At 34.9% G+C, this 17023-nt stretch overlaps 1 protein-coding gene across 1 annotated transcript; it reads right to left on the bottom strand.

The window, feature by feature from the left end:
- Positions 1–3876: 3876 nt before the first annotated feature.
- On the bottom strand, positions 3877–11360 carry LOC147406651 (3'(2'),5'-bisphosphate nucleotidase 1-like). Its single transcript, XM_086434783.1, has 8 exons — positions 11079–11360; positions 9982–10057; positions 6413–6486; positions 6071–6276; positions 5723–5933; positions 5085–5183; positions 4861–5014; positions 3877–4176 (listed from the first exon to the last, which is right to left on the bottom strand). Exons 1-8 carry the CDS (start codon positions 11280–11282, stop codon positions 4004–4006), a joined length of 1197 nt encoding a protein of 398 aa, XP_086290909.1. The 5' UTR covers positions 11283–11360; the 3' UTR covers positions 3877–4003.
- Positions 11361–17023: the final 5663 nt, after the last annotated feature.

Below are 17023 nucleotides of genomic sequence, written 5' to 3'. Positions count from 1 at the left end.
CCTTCAAATAGGGGTAACTTATCTTTGAGGATATGACGTGGCATTATATGTTTTTGTGGGAGAAGGTGAAGAAGCCCCGTGGCTATCTTAAAGCAAAATTTGTCTCCTTGTGATATGTAGCTCCCGTGATCCATTGTCAGACGCCAGTAGTCCAGCTAGACCCAGTGGGCCCACCACCACATACATCTCTCAGCAACAGAGCTCAGCCCGTGAACCCATTTTCTTATTATTCTAAATTTCTCCTCATTTTCTTCAGTTTATCATCTCCCGAGAAACTCACTTTTGAATCTTCATCATTAATTGAGCTGTACTGTACACATGGATTGGATCCGGACCTAATTCGAGGCTTAAAATGGGATTTGATTTGATGACTTATTGTGGGGCAGTCAATTGATAAGGTCCAGATCGGATTGGGGTCGATTTGGTACCAATCTGTTAAGGATCGGAATGGGCTCTTAATGGACCGGGCTTTTATTGATTCTCAATCAATATTAAGAATCAAACCGATCCAATAACAATCAGGTCGGGTCTGGATCGAACCAAATCCAATTTAATGTACAAAATCTAAAGAGTCGTGCTACAGTGACCTCAAGCTGGAACCTCATATGGCACTTCTTGATGTGTAAGTGGATAGGAACCATAGATGCTTTTTCACTTGTATCTCGATAAAAAAACATCTAGTGTTCCCATAAACTTTCACATCAAGAAGTGCGATATGAGGTTCAACCTGACGTCACTTTAGCATTATTCAAATCTAAATAAATTTTATATATTTTAATAAATATATAATATAATTTTTAATATTTTATTGGATTCGTACATGGTCAATCCAGCTCCAATCTAGTAAGATATCAGATCAGGACCTTATTGGAATCTAAATCACCCGAAATTATCAGATCAGAATGAATCAAATTTTGGGTCTGATCCAATCCATTAACTGTCGACTTATTGGATCATATCAGATTGGATTCATTGCTCCTATCTAATCAAATCCATTTTGGATATCAACATTTGGATCCAAAATTCGATGAGAGAATCGTATTTGACTTTGGTCCAACCAGATATGGTATCAGGTTCTTGTTATGATAAACATTCACATTAAGAAAATTATGATACAATAATTTATCAGGTATCAATATTTCAATTCAAACCTATTTCGATTTGAAAAATAATATATACATGAAATATAGATAAATCTCAAATGTTAATGATGATCTAATCTTGTCCAAGGGTTGGGCAAAGCGTCAACATAAGAATAAGAGTAGCTACAAGGGTAATCACGAGGGGTTGACTCAATGGAAATTTTGAATCCAATAAGCGATGAGAGTCGGTAGATTGTGTGTTCGATACCCAATATGAGCAATGGCTCCTCAAGGCCACCCATGAGGGTGTACCCTCACTTACCTGATGTGTGTGATGTGTGGGCATTGTACGTGCCCAGGGGAGGGACCCATGTGCCTTAGCTCACTTAGTCCCACTAGTCAAACGTAAGTTCAGATACACCCGTTAACAAAAAAGGAAACTAGCTACATGGGGTATTGAAAGACCCTAAAGGGAATAACTATTGTGATCACTCAAAAGCATAACAAACGATGAAGATTGAAGAGAAGATAACAAGGAATACCTGTGATCAGAGAATTTTTAGCTAATAAGAGAATATTAACTTAAGCATCAGAGTATCTTTAAGAAATTTTATACTGGTGCTCGGTAAGAATATCAATATTACTGATTGATGGACAGAACTCACTCAACAATTTTCGTTTATAATTATGTAAATTGAATTTTTATTTAATTTTTTACTATCATAATTGAACTTTTAGACCATTGTTATCAAATATTTGATTATATCTGTTTCCAAACATCCTAAAGCCTCCATTACTTATAATTCGATAATGAAATTATGATAATGGTCATTAGATAACCCCTAACTATTATCAATTGAGGTTTAATCAATTCAAACCGACTCAGTAGGTGCAGACTGAACACAATTCTAGTGATGCATGGGCCTATGTTGTGAACAATACTGCTGGAGTTAATACAGATGTAAACATCTATCATCTCTCTGTTTGGCCATCAAATTTAATTCATGAGAAGACAAAGTAATGGGTGGTTCCAGCTCAAGTTTTAAATTCTTGATTAATTTAAGATGGTTTTATTTCTTAATTATTTTTTCTTTTTATAACAATTTTTTTTTTTCTGTAGGGTTTGATTATGTTCATCTAACCATAAAAAAAGATTACCTTTCCACACATCTTGATTTGGACTCTACTAAAATCCACTAAAAAACTTGTACAAAATTTAGATAAAACCCCTGTGAAATTGGTTATATTAGGTTTACCCCTCTTAGAAAATTCAAGATTAGATTAGAGTTATCAAATGGGTCATGTTAAAGGCACCCCAATTATTACAAAGGGCATGTCACACCATAGACAAATGTTTTGTCTAATATGAGTTAAAAGTTTCGGAATGGGCTGATTTTTTGTGAGGATGATATCTATGATGAGAAAATCCTCCTCACCAAAAATCAGCCCATTACGAAATTTCTATCCTCATCAAAAGTGATTTATATAATTTTAAAAAAAAAAATTGGACATTTTACAATTCTTCAACTTATGTTGAAAGATGAGGATAATCTTCTCACCATAGAGATCATCCTCATCAAAAATCCGTTCATTCTGAAACTTTTAACCAATATAAGACTATAAAATGAAAAAAAAAAAAAAAAATGGCTGTGGTGCGGGGCGCCCAACTGCCAACTCTATCCTTATCAAATATGCATCTACATAGAGTAGTTTAGCTTATTTGGTGGGTGGCCCTTTTCATTTTTCTTACTTTATTTTAGCTTCACCATAGAAAAATCCTAATTTTGATTAGGTTCAAGCGTTAATAACTTAATATATTTAGTAAATTAAGGTCTAAATATTTGTTTAGCATAGAAATGACAAATTTGAGGCTAGTATTTGGCATTACATGGAGAGAAAAAAGAATATGCTTTCTGTTTGGTTTTGTGGATTATGTGATGAAAGATAATAGACTACTGATAAATCAATGCAGCAAAATACTAATCTAAGTACGTGGCAAGGACACATAACCATTGATCTTTTCTACGTAAGACTAATCCCTGCAAATACACTCTGCCACCACAATAGGCTTATCGGGTAAAGTCGCGGTTGGGAAGGCTAGATCTCATGACCCTGGGGAGTACAGGTCATGGGCCAAAAATCTAAACACACAGCTCCATTTCTATCAAAACCAATGCTTCTTCCTAATAGTTTGAGCTCATCGAGGCATCCAAAACGTAAAACACAAAAGATGTTGCATGTCTTGTTGTGGGATCTCCATCACATCTGTCATTTTTTGTTAAGGAATAGGGAAAAAGGGCTTCACATCCCCCAGGGACAGCAAAGTGAGGGGGGTAACATTCAAACTTAATGAGATGGTCATGTTGGGACAATTGAAACATTAAGAGTATATTACTTGCATTGATAATAATTTTTATTTATTAAGGAGTCTCTTTGGATCTTTGGATCCCTATCGTCGTGTAATAATATATTCATATATAAATTTGAAGTAAACTCTTCAATAACCAAAATAAGTCCATTCTATCTTATAAACCGAACGTAAGTGAGAGGTGGTGTACTTTGTGTGAATGAAATTAACAAGAACATCCCCTATCAGCATATATTATGTGTGAATAATTAATAGCTTAACATGACTAATAAGGTGAATGAAACTAGAATTTCCTGTCGGTGGCTGTCGAAACCAACATATTTCGATCGAAATATACGAAATATGTTGATTTTTAATACCATGGTGGGTATTTAAGCACTTGTTAGTAACTAAGCATGGCTATCACCCGTATATGTTACTTCAAAATGAAGCAATAAAATGGGGCCAGTTTATTAGCAGAAATATCTTCAACAAGTGGTGGTGTATACCAAAGAGAAGTTCTTACAAGTGGGTCAAAGAATCTATTTTTACCAGAAAATGGCGGAAGTAAAAGCTACAAGGATGGAGCAGCTTGAGATGCTTCACTCAGACAATCTCGAACAGCTTTCAAGAGTAACGGCATCAACTTCTGATTTGTGACAATTATGCCCGTGTCAAGATCCAGTAATTTACCCTTCGAGAAATCCAAAGGGTTCCCTGCAGCATCCGTAACCACACCACCAGCTTCTGCAGTCCACCAACAAACAAAAAATCATGAAAGCTGAAGAACATGACCCTTTTCCAAGAGGAACAATGCAATCTTGACAGCCATTTTTAATTCAGGATTCAATAGTTTAATTATAAGTTTAACAACATTTCTTTATTTGAGTAGGCTACTAGGACACATATAAATTCATGTGTTGCTTTCAAATGAAAGGAAATGATACGGAGTCCAAAAGCCAAAACAAATACTAAAACAAAGAGGATAGAAGTTTGCAGCATTTAGAAGTACTCTTAACACAAAAGAAAGACCATTTTTTTTCTTTTTAACAGGAAGTTCACAAAATTTTCATTAAAAATGGTGGTTGATATGACCAACCAGATATACAATGTCCAAAGTCCAAGAAGCTACAGAAAGGTTACAAACCCACTCCCATCTACACAGAAAATCTTCGAAAAACACGTCACTAAATTCCTTGGAAGAGCTTGCACCAATAGAAAAGAAAACCCAATATTGAAATAATGACGTAAATATGTAATTTGCGGTGATTTGATATCATGTAAATAAAATGGATATTCTCAGGTTTTATTAAACATTTTTCCAAGTGTCTTGTATTAAAGCACCTCTTCCCTTGCACAAGTCTTAAGGGTAACAAACACTCAAATAAATAAAGCAAAAGTAAAATAGAAAACGGGTTTCCAACTCCATACCAGTGACCACAATACATCCAGCCGCATGATCCCATATCTTCTCACGGTAGCCCTTATGAGGAAAACGTAAATATATAGCCCCATCTCCTCTGGACAGTGCCCCATATTTTGCCTGGCTATCTATTCGAACCGGTGGAGCCTTGACACCAAGTTTCTGTTTTGGAAGTCACATTAGGAGCTACTCATATAAAACTTTACACAAAGTGAAAAGGAAGGTATGATACCTTTGCTATAGAACTAGATAAATCATGCAAGGAATGTGCCGCTTCAAATGATTCGAAAAATGATGCTTCTGCAGGGTTTTCAGTGGTACTGACATGCACCTGAAGAGCAATTAGAAGGTTAAAACATGTCAAAATATAAGTATCAAACACCTATTCAACAAAAATTAGTAAGGATAATTTTGACACACCCCTCCGGGTACTGGTGTATATTTGAAATACCTTCCTGGGTTTTGGTGTGTGCATTTGAGATACCCAAGAGGTTGAATAAGATGTAAATCCTTCAACATCTCCAGTGTTTGAGCAAGGATTGACTACAAATAAATCAACGAGAAGAGAATAATATAGTGTTTACACTAGAGAACTTGGCCAAATAAACCAAGGGCTGAAGAATGATTGGTTTAGGGTTTGGGAAAAAATTTAAGAGATTTTGGTGAAAAGTCGAGGGTTTGGCGACGATGATGAATTTTTAGGGGGTTTTGGTCATTTTCTGTTAATCTCTCACAGGAGGGTGTGGTCAAGGGGGTTATGCCATCAATTTGAAAATCAAGGGGTATCTCAAATATACTCCAAAACCTGGAGTTATGTCGAAGTTACCCAAACTACTACGTGAGAGTTGAGACAAGTGTACATGTATTGACCTTTATTGGTGAGGACCCTTCCAGGGACTGCATATAAGTTCCATCACCAACTTGAGCAGAGAAAAGACAACCAACTTTGTTTTGTGAAGATTCTTGGTCATCGCTGCCTATTGGTGCTAGAGGAAGATTAGGACATGCGAGGACACCCAACACAACTTTCCCTTCATCTAGCAACGCTAATGCTATTGCATATTGATCCCCTCTTACAAACCTACAGTCAGGGATCACGTGTGAGTTGCACCGTCACTGTGAATCATATGGAAATACCTCACAAAAGAAGCAAGATAGATATTCACAGAAAAAACAAATAAATAAATCTGAATAATAAGGTCTGAATTTCAAACTCACCCTTTAGTGCCATCTATAGGATCTAAAACCCAATGCCTTCCATGAGGGCCTCCTTCAGATTTGCCACTGTCAATGGTAGTAAGCACATCTTCTGCTGATAAAGCAGCAACATTGTATGTTCCATCACTGGTGAGAGTATCGTTAATAAGTTCTGTTATTCGCTCTAGTGTTTCTTGTGAATCCTCCTTTCGTAGATCTTCAGAATCCTAGATAAGTAGTCAAATAATAAAATTAGCTAAAACAGATAAGTGGGGAAAGCAAAAGCAACTATTGCAGCTGATTTGGCCCTTAAATGTAAATTTAACCACTGAATTGCTGACATAATTCTGCACATTCATTTACCTCCTCAGCTACCAATGAAAAGGATTCAGAAAGAAGTTCTCTCTCTAGCACAAAGCTAACTAGTGCCTGTGAACCTGCAAAAACAAATACAAAAGATTGACACGAACCAACCCCTACTCATTAGAAAGTTAAGCTACAAACTAAAAGAAGGACAACCATGCAATGAGACACATCGAAGGAACAAACATGTTTGAATGGAGATGAGAAGAATGCAGAGACTGGAGAGAGAGAGAGAGAGCATTAGAAAGTTCAATCATGGACATCATAAAAACTAACGATAGTTATTCACAAGGAACCAACCCTACCCACTTGAGCTATAATACCTGAACAGCAATAATATGCAATGAGACTTAATGAAGGAACAATCGTGATAAAATGGGAAAAGGGAAGAAGAGTTCCTCCCTTACTATATCGTAGAATAGAGACTGTATGTCAGAGACCTACAACACCATTACAAAGTTCAACTTAGGAGATGTTATATGGGGAAATGAAATGGTTGTAAATTGTAACAATTTAAAGTTTTTTTTTTTATAGAAGCTTAGGTTGGTCCGCCTAAGATGAGTAGTTTTTTTATATATATATATATATTGCTTTACAATGTGCAATGTTTGAGATCATCCAAAAGAATGTTATCATAAGGTAAGAAAATTAAAATGCATGCATTTTGGCTTGGGAGCATGGTTGTTAAACTCGGTATTTGGTCTCGTCTCGTTCACCTCCGATACCGATTTGACTCGGACGATACGTCTCGTCTCGTCGAGTCGTCTCGTTCAACATTAGAACAATGGTTTTTAACCATTTAAAAAATCTGAAAAAATTCAGAATTGATTCCTATTAAAAAATGAACCCCCAAAAAAATATATAATTAAAAAAAGGGAAAAAATAACTTATCTTTTTCATATTAACACACCCATAGTTATCCCTTCTCAAGTTTTGAATGTTAAATTTGAAAAATGCTTCATCTTTTCTTATGTTGTGTTTGCATTGTTTTTGGAGTCGTGCTAGAGTGACTTCAAGATTGGACCTCATATCACAAATCTTGACATGAAAGCGGATAGGAGCCATAGATGCTTTTTTTTTTTTAATCTATGACACTTTTATGACTAGATGTGTTTACGTGAGGTCCAAGCTTGGGGTCACTTCAGCATTATTATTGTTTTTAAAATCAGAAAAAGGGTGGTCCAATTGGATTCTCCTACCGGATTTCAATAAAACTGATCCACAATCCACATCTATTATTGGATTTGGATATGATTTACCCATAAACCAATCCAATATGATTTTTGGTTCAGATTTCTTATTGAATCGGAAGTCATTCCGCTAAGATTGCCAATGGATCGGATCAAACCCAACCCATCAAGGGCAAAAGGATTAAGGATACTGGTCCTTTAGATATTTATCAAAAAATAGATTTGATCCAAAACCGAACCAATTATAATTTTCCATCCGTATCCATTTGCACCTACATATAAACTTTACATTTAGTTTTGAAAATCTAAATTCAGTTGTCTCGGTTAACTCGGACGAGATTTTGAAAATCTCGTCCGATACAACTCGTTTATCTTGGGAGTTAACGTAATATCTGTATTGTCTCGTATATCTCGTTCGTATCGTCCGAGTTTTGCAAAAATATTGTCCGAGATGACTCGCATATCTCACGATACGCGGTTGTCTCATGACACATTGTGAGTTGGTCTCGTTAGGCTCCGGTACCGAGTTAACTCGGACGATACGTCTCAGTCTCAGACGAGTTTAAAAACCATGCTTGGGAGACAACTAGTTTCCCACCCTTTAATCATGTAGTGGGCGTATCTCTAATATTAATTACATTTTTTTAATAGATAGACGATTTTATTTCATGAAAAAAGAAAAGGAGTTCGAGAAAACTACCTTAGACAATTAAAATGAAAGTAAAATAGGAGAGCACCAAACTCGAAAAGATCACTTGGAGTTATAAATTCTTGTTACAAACCAAATTCCACTTGAACAGGAAATCCTCAAAATGAAATCCCTTGAAATCATCAAAAGGTTTGCACCTATAAAAAATAAGCAGTAGGACGTTTGTAATGGCCTTCTATAAATGGGGCTTCTCCCAAGAAAAACCCTACTATTCCTTTCTTTCCAGCTGCCCCCAATAACAAACAAAGATGGTCAAACTCCATAATATCCTTCCCTTGGTCTAAATGCTTGATATTGCTAACTTTCGAAAGAGATATTATCGTCACAGGAAAAGCACAATGGAATTTGAAGAGGAGAATAAATGGGACAAAATTTCCCACGCAAAAGAATAGTGAATAAGATGATTAATTGACTCTCCCCCAACCTTACACAAGAACAAAAATGATACCACAAGAAATGAGGTTGATCAGTGTCCAATATAAGAAAGCCAATCAAATTATAAAAATAAAAAAAGTTACCTTAAAAAGATCCGTATGACCTCAAATAGCCAAAGTGGTAAGTCTGATGGTGTGCCAAAAACAAGGAAATTATATAAAGATTTAACTGGGAAGACACCATTATGATTCCCCATCCAAATCGACGTACATCTTCCAAAGGGCAGACTGGAAAAACAGAATCTGACTAGTAAAACTAGTAATTATTTCAAGCTTCCAGTCACTAAAGTTTCCCCTAAACCAAAATCCCAAAAGAGATCCCCTATTCTTCTTTGATGAAAGACTAAGGATTTTGGAATTGAAGTTTAAGAGAAGAACTACCCCGCCAATGATCCGTCCAGTATCATATTTTATCTCCTCACCCAACTTTGAATGCTATCCTTTCGCAAAAATTAGGAAGAACCACGAGGATGCCTAATCCAAACCTCACATCCATAAGATAACCTATTAATCCCACCCCATAGGAGTCATATATATTTTGATTGGATGACTTTCTTACACGGGCCATTTTGTTCTACCTCAAGCCTCCACAACCATTTACGTAAAAGAACCAAGTTCATCATTCTAATATTCTAAAACCTAAACCTCCACTCTTTTTGGGAGAGCAAATGGATTTCCAACCAACGTGGTACAATTTAGATCCCCCCTCTTCTTTCATTCCACAAGAAATAATGAAACAATTTATCCAACTAAGATTATCGGTCAGAAAATAAATAAATTATCCAATTCACAGATTCAACACTTCTTGGAATGTGAAATAGGGAGAGAACGTAAATAGGAATGCTACCAAAAGTGCTCCTTAGTAATTGCTTATGTTTGACAAATAATCGGGAGTTCACCAAATTGCATCTTTCTATGGCATGAACATCCAAAATATAAGCTAAACAAAGAAAATCTGAAGTGTACACAAAAATAGTAACTCTAAAGTGCAGATTGCGGCATAAACCAAGCACAGTCAAGTGATATAATTTTAAATGCAGTTATATGAATTTTAGTATATTTGTTAAACCACTTGATTATATATTGAGATACTTCTTCTCTCAACCAATTACAATCATGAATAATCAGAAGTAGGAAAAAATAATAAAACAAGGGCATATAGCATTAAAAAAACAATGAAATAAGGATAATAGCATCATACATGTTATATAAGTCCTTGAGTTTTTGGTAACATACCATAATCTGCCACTGTTACTGGACTTTTATCTGATTTTGAATGGACATCTGATTGCAAAAGTGCCTTTTGCACCTTCTGAAGAAACAGATATACACAAATATATAATATTCTATTAATCACACAGAAAATAGACACATGTACAAAGAATAAGCGAAAACAAGTAGAATCAACTTCGTGGTATCAAATGACCAAACACATATTTAACAACGTCTATCTCTCTAATTCTAGTCTATCAATCTCTTTCCCTATTTAAATATACCCTTTCTTTTAATTTAATCTAAATTTGTAAGAGGCTTTTGCGTAATAGAGGACTTGTGTGACTGGTTCTCTTCAAAGATAGTGCAAACTTTGAGAGTCATTTATTTTTGGCAAAATTAAGTTCTATCGTATCCTGAAGACAGATTTGTTAAAACCCATCTTTTCATTTTCAAATAAGTGGGGATGATCATTGTCCATAAAACAGCGGTGATCAAAACGCGTCAGAGAAACTCCAAATTCCTATTTTTATTTTTCATCTTCTCTTTAACCCTTAAATTTCAACAGGAAGTTTGTTAAATTTAGTTTCTAGGAGCATGTGTGTTCCCTTCAGTAATCAGGAAGGACACCAATAGTTGGAAACAAAGAAACCCCCTTCTCCATATAAAAAAAAAATGAAGAAAATGAAAACCTATAATAGGTCAACCTGGAAGTGTGTTAGATGTGTTATATTAATTAAAATCATAATCCAACACAATCTTTCAAACCCAGTATAATTTCAACCCCATTTATACGTTTCTTCAGATCAAATAAACTCAAATTGAAATTAAATTTAACACACTCACAGACAAATACAAAAACACAGATGAACCCCACCTTTCGCTGGGGATCCCCTTCTACATATAACTCACTAAAAGGGGAAAAAAAAACTGAAATGGGCAAATCCAAGACATGGGTTTTGTCCAAAAAGCCATTTTAAGATCTGGGTTTTGCTAAGACAACGAATTCTAAGTCCTAAGAATTTGTAAATGCAGAACAAAACAAAACAAAAAACACTCATCTTTAAAAAAAAAAATGAAATCAAGCAGGAAAAAAAAAATTGAGATGGCGTAAATGTTGCCTGGCAGAATCGAGCAGCAAGAGAGGCGGCTTTCTTGGCTACTGCGAGCTCCTTATCGTAAGACATTGAAGCTACAAAAGTTGCTCTGAAGAGAGAGAAGAAAGGTTTCGTTATGTTTGCTTTTGGCTTTGATGAGGGAAAGGGTATTACTCTCAGTGAGTTTAAAGAGACTGTTAAATTGTTCAATAATAATGAAGATGCCATTGCTGCGTTGGTTTTCCATTCTCTGTTAAATGGTGTGCTGGTGGCATGTCAGTCCTCTGTCCTATCCTCCCACCAAATTTACAATGAGAGGGGATATGGTCAGGCACAATTCATATGTGGCCAGGTATTTTATATGCATTTCTTGTCTCTTTTTTATTGGAAAAGTACATTTTGATCCCCTGTAGTTTGGCATAATTCCATTTTGACCCCCTAATATTTTGATAATTTCGCTTACCCTTTGCCTTCAAATTACGAGTTAAATTCCTGTTACAAAAACCATTTTACCCTTCTTCTTCTTCTTCTTTTTTTTTTTTTTTTTTTTTTCCCTTTTTTAATATAAATATTATTCTTTTTTATAAATAAAAATATGCAATGAAAAAATGAGTTCAAAGTGTAATTTACCTTCTTTTTTTTTTTTTTTAATATGCTATCCCTAGCCTAATGCCCTAATTAGAGTTGTCAATGGATGGGGAAAAAACTTTGCAGTAAGGCTGCTGCAAAATTTAGAAGAAGAGTCCATTAGATAACACATGGTGTTCCAAATGTTAATGAAAATGTTGGGATTTGAAATGAGCTTGTGTGTCATGTTGAAAGGACGGTTCCTTTAAAATTTTGAAGTGGCTTTGGGTCGGGTGAAGGTGCCACGAAACTCGACTAAAGGGGATAAGTGTTATTATCAAAATATTAGGAGGTCAAAATGAAATTATACCAGATTATAAGGTGTCAATGTGTAATTTACCCTTTTTTTTATATGCTATCCCCTTGCCTAATGCCCTAATTAGGGTTGTCAATGAGTAGGTCAAAATTTTGAAGAAACCCTGTCCATTAGATGACACATGGTGTCCCAAGTGTAAGGACTTGAAATGAACTTGTATGCCTTGTTGAAAGGAGGGTTCCTTCAAAATTTTGAAGTGGCCTTGGGTTAGGGTGAAGGCACCACGAAACTCATCAAAAGATCTCTCAGGATCAGGTCTGGGGTCGCCACCTAATTTAAGTCTAAAGCCAAATTTGATTTTGAATTGGATTTGGATCAATCTATGTTTGAGATTCTTAGTACATTGGCCAGGCTACGAAATTCACAAGGTGTTAGGCATTGATTTCGTCTGACTCAAAAGTTAGTCTCTAATACGATCCATCCACTAGACTAAGGTCAACCTAAGTGGACTAAAGTTAATATGCTATCCTTGAAATAATGATTTTGATTGTCATCATATGATTGAGACACAATTTGATCCATGGTTAAGACTATGCACACACAACACATGATCATCCAAAAATCTTATGCATGACAAGCTTGAATTTACAATTAATACAATTTCGAATATTTTCAATATGACACAAAAGATTAAGTCACTAAGATTAAACATAATCAATCTTAAGCAAAATATCTATCAAATCACATTTGAGATTTCACACAATGGACATTTGATTTTCATGCAAAATTATCACAATAACTAGTTGACTCACGAAATTTCTATGCACGAGAATGATTATTAGGCATGTAAATAACCCAAATACCAAGTTGACTCAATGTGCACATCTTTTCAAATAAATCAATTTTATGTTATGTAACATTTCCCATGATCAATGAGTAAACTAGTAGAGCAATTTTCATGGAATAACTTAATTTTGTGCCATAGATCACTCACAAAACAGTGAGTCAACTCAATGTGGATGTTTTTTTAATAATTCAGTGAGTTAACTCATGCTTTAACTTTTGAAATACTACAAGTTTCATGTAATGTAAAACCTCCAAAACCTGTGAGTTGACTCATGCTTTAATTACAAAACAAATTGATTATTTTTATGTGATGCCGATAGCACCCTAAAATCCAGTGAGTCTTGACACTCTAATCACAACAAAATGATTTTTCATGTAATGTCCATGTCCTCAAAACAGTGAGTTGACTCGACCTGCAAATTATTTTGGCCTTCGATTTGAACTCACCTTGGATAAAAGGTGGTAGGCCCAAGAAAAGAAAACACTTCCTTTACCAAGACTAATCGAGATGAGATCAAATGAGTTACCACGTTGGCACTCCAACATTTCAAGGGAGGACTTAGAAAAAAAAAAGCTTCTATTGGCACCCCCAACGTCTAATTAGTCTCAACCATTCATTTATTTTTAATTAGGGTGTGAAAAGCATTAGCTGAGTTGTCAATACAATCCCCTACAAGAAGAAATATATATATATATATATATATATATATGGAGGACTTAAATAAAAGCTTCTATTGGCACCCCCAACGTCTAATTAGTCTCAACCATTCATTTATTTTTAATTATGGTGTGAAAAGCATTAGCTGAGTTGTCAATACAGTCCCCTCCAAGAACGAATATATATATATATATATATATATATATATATGGGTCCCACTCACCAAAAATCAGCCAATTCCAAAACTTCTAACCTATGTAAGACAAAACATGTTGGGCAAATTATTGGGTAAATGATTGGGTGCTAAACATTTCCATATATATATATATAATTTGCCCGACATGTTTTGTCCTACATGGGTTAGAAGTTTTGGAATTGTTTTTTAGTGAGAATGATCTCTACGATTAGAAGATCATCCTCACCAAAAATCAGCTCATTCCAAAATTTATAACCCCATATTTACAAGTTGAAAAATCGTAGAACGTCCATTTTTTGTAAATAATTTGTGATAGGATTAGAAGTTTTGGAATGGGCTGATTTTTTGTGAGGATATATGGGTCCCGTTCGGCACCTAACCATTTATCCAACAATTTGCCCAACATGTTTTGTCCTACATGGGTTAGAAGTTTTGGAATAGGCTAATTTTTTGTGAGGATGATCTCTATGGTGAGGAGTTCATCTTTACCAAAAATCAGCCCATTCCAAAACTTCTAACCCCATCACAAATGATTTACAAAAAATGAACGATCCACAATTTTTCAACTTGTAAACATGAATGGGCTGATTTTTGGTGAGGATGATCTCCTCACCATAAAGATCATCCTCACAAAAATCAGCCCATTCCAAAACTTTTAACCCATGTAGGACAAAACATGTTGGGCAAATTGTTGGGTGTTGAACATTCCCCCCCCCCACACACACACACACACACGTATATAAGGTAATATTAACATCCAAGACCTCATGTAGACCTTAATATTCTCCAACACTTTATTTTCAATAATATCTCTGTCTATTTTACCATTAGTAAAAAAGATAAGGGTATATTAGTCTTTTTATATAATAAATACTTATTTATATGTCATGTTGCAATAAATGAGTTGACAATCAATGCAAATAAACATTTCTTATGTAAAAGACTAATATACCCCTGTTTATTTTTAATAAAAGACAAAATAAATAAGGATATTACTGAAAAATTAAAGTGTTGGAGGGTGCTAATATCCCCCATAAGGTTTTGGATGTTAGCATTCCCCATATATGTAAACTTAGAAGCAAAGAAAAATGAAATAAAATATAAAAACTAAAAAAAAAACCTTTTTAATAGCACGGGATCATGCTTTTGGAAGCCACACAGTGAGCTCAACTACCTTTAGCAAGGGCGGAGCGAGGATTTTCTTTTAGTGGGGGCAAACTTATAGTTAATTGGAGGGCGAAAGGGCAAAAATTGGAAGAAGATGAGGGATTGGGGGTAACAGGGTCAAATGGGGCATGTCAATAATTCAAAATGTAGAGGTATATCAAATTTAAGCATAAATTCAAGGGTATCCAAAATGTCCTAAAAAGTTGAGTGGGGGCAATTGCCCCGAATGTCTCCTCACTAGCTCAGCCCTTGACCTTTAGTAGTCTTAGAATCCTTATCCTGTTAGTTAGATTAACCTCACCCAACAGTCACAAAAGTGGAACATTCTATCATGTAAGTCAGGAGGCCTAAAAAAGGAGTGATTTTTTTCCTCACAGCCCAATATTTATTTGACATATGGGTTAGATGACGGAAACAATAAGAGAGAAAATTTCTCTCTTGCCCATAGTGAAAAAATGTAATTTCCTGATCAGATCACCTTGTGGAATTCAAAAACATGATCCAATACCACAATGTTGTAAAGGAAAAAATTCTATGAACCTTTAAAAAAATTATATTTTACTGTTGAATTTTAATTTTAAATTTAGTTCTCAATAGCCATCCATTTTCAACACCTTTAATCAAAGCTCGAAAAAATTTATTTTTTTACAATAAGGTTTTAATGAAATCTAGAAGGGTGTGGTATTCGATTGCCAATATGATAATCCATTTGGGTCCCATGACCCTTTTTAAATTTTAAAATCTTAAAATTGAACTTTGTAGGCAAAGGATATGCGCGTTGGAGAGAGAAATTTTCTCTATATTGCTTACATCATCTACATTATATATTAAACGGATATTTGGCTGTGAGCAAGAACTATCTCCTAAAAGAGAGAGGAGATAGTGGATTTCACACACAACACATCAATAAAAAAATATATAATAAATAAATAAAAGAAAAAGAAAAAGTGAATGGTTGCAAGTTTTTCTCCCTCAACAAGGGTCGTGTTAAGGTTGCAACTTGGGCGAGCAAAACCCGAACTCGTTGGGTTGAACTTGACCTTGGGTCATGTCTGGGCATAGTTAGCTTGGGTTTGGCCTCGGGATCGGGCAACAACAAAAAATGCCTGACTCAAATTAGGTTGAGTGCGGGCATAAGTATCGGCCAACCCGATTTGTCTAATCCCGAACTTAATATGATTGTAATTTAAAAATATTTCTTATCTTAGTTTCTTTCACTCATAATTCATATTTCAATATGTATGAAAACTAATGTGTGATTATTTTCATTCGATAAATAATCAATCTTTTTTATTAATGCTTTGTTTTAAGAGTAAGTCTATGTTGTCATACAATGATAATATTACAACTTTAAATATTTTTGTTTTATTGAAAATTATGATTATTAATATAAAAAAATGATTATTTTAGTTAATCTTGTTATTTTTCTTCTCTCTTTAAATTTGCTTATATTTATGTATATAAACTTTTGAAACATATTTTTTGGAAAAATAATTGTAAATTTTAAGTTCTTTTACACATCTTACCAATACTAAATTACCTAATATTAATGAGGAATATACTAACCCAAACAACCAAAATTGAGTAAGGTTCGGGTTGAGCATTTCATTCCCGAGGTTAGGTTGGGCAAGGCCACGGGTTGATCCCCAACCTGGCCCAATCTGCCTAAGTTGCAATCCTACGTCATGTGTGATGAAAGGAAGTAATAGGAGTATGTTAGAGAAGTTATGTGGGACGTTGGTGTATAGGATGAGAGAATGGTGGGTGGTTAGTTTTACTACAACATTTTTTATCTACAACGACGGATTTTTCCGTCATTATAGGGTAATTTTTCCGTTGGTAAAAACTATTGCGGCGATGAGTAGCGGAACCAAAGATCCGTCGTGGTTGCCTCGGTCGCTAAATATAGCAGCGGATAATCTATTTCGCTGTTGCAGGTAGTACTTTTAGCGGCGGATCTCAATATTCGCTGCAATAGGTCACTTTTTTTAATTAATAGAATATAATACATATAGCAGCGAATCTTACTAGCTGCTGCAATATGTCGATTTTTTAATTATTAGAATATACTACCTATAGTGGCGGATCTTAATATCCGCTGTAATAGGTCTGTTTAAAAAAAAAAATGAAATATAAGACATATAGTGGCGAATATGAATATCCGCTGCAATAGATCTTAAAAAAAAAAAAAGTATAAGACATATGACGGCAGATATTCA

Source organism: Akebia trifoliata, chromosome 3, assembly GCF_017979445.1.
Source record: "Akebia trifoliata isolate Shusen 1 chromosome 3, ASM1797944v1, whole genome shotgun sequence".
Lineage (NCBI taxonomy): Eukaryota > Viridiplantae > Streptophyta > Magnoliopsida > Ranunculales > Lardizabalaceae > Akebia > Akebia trifoliata.
The sequence above is the reverse complement of the archived record's forward strand: the minus strand, read 5'-3'. Positions and strand labels throughout refer to the sequence as shown.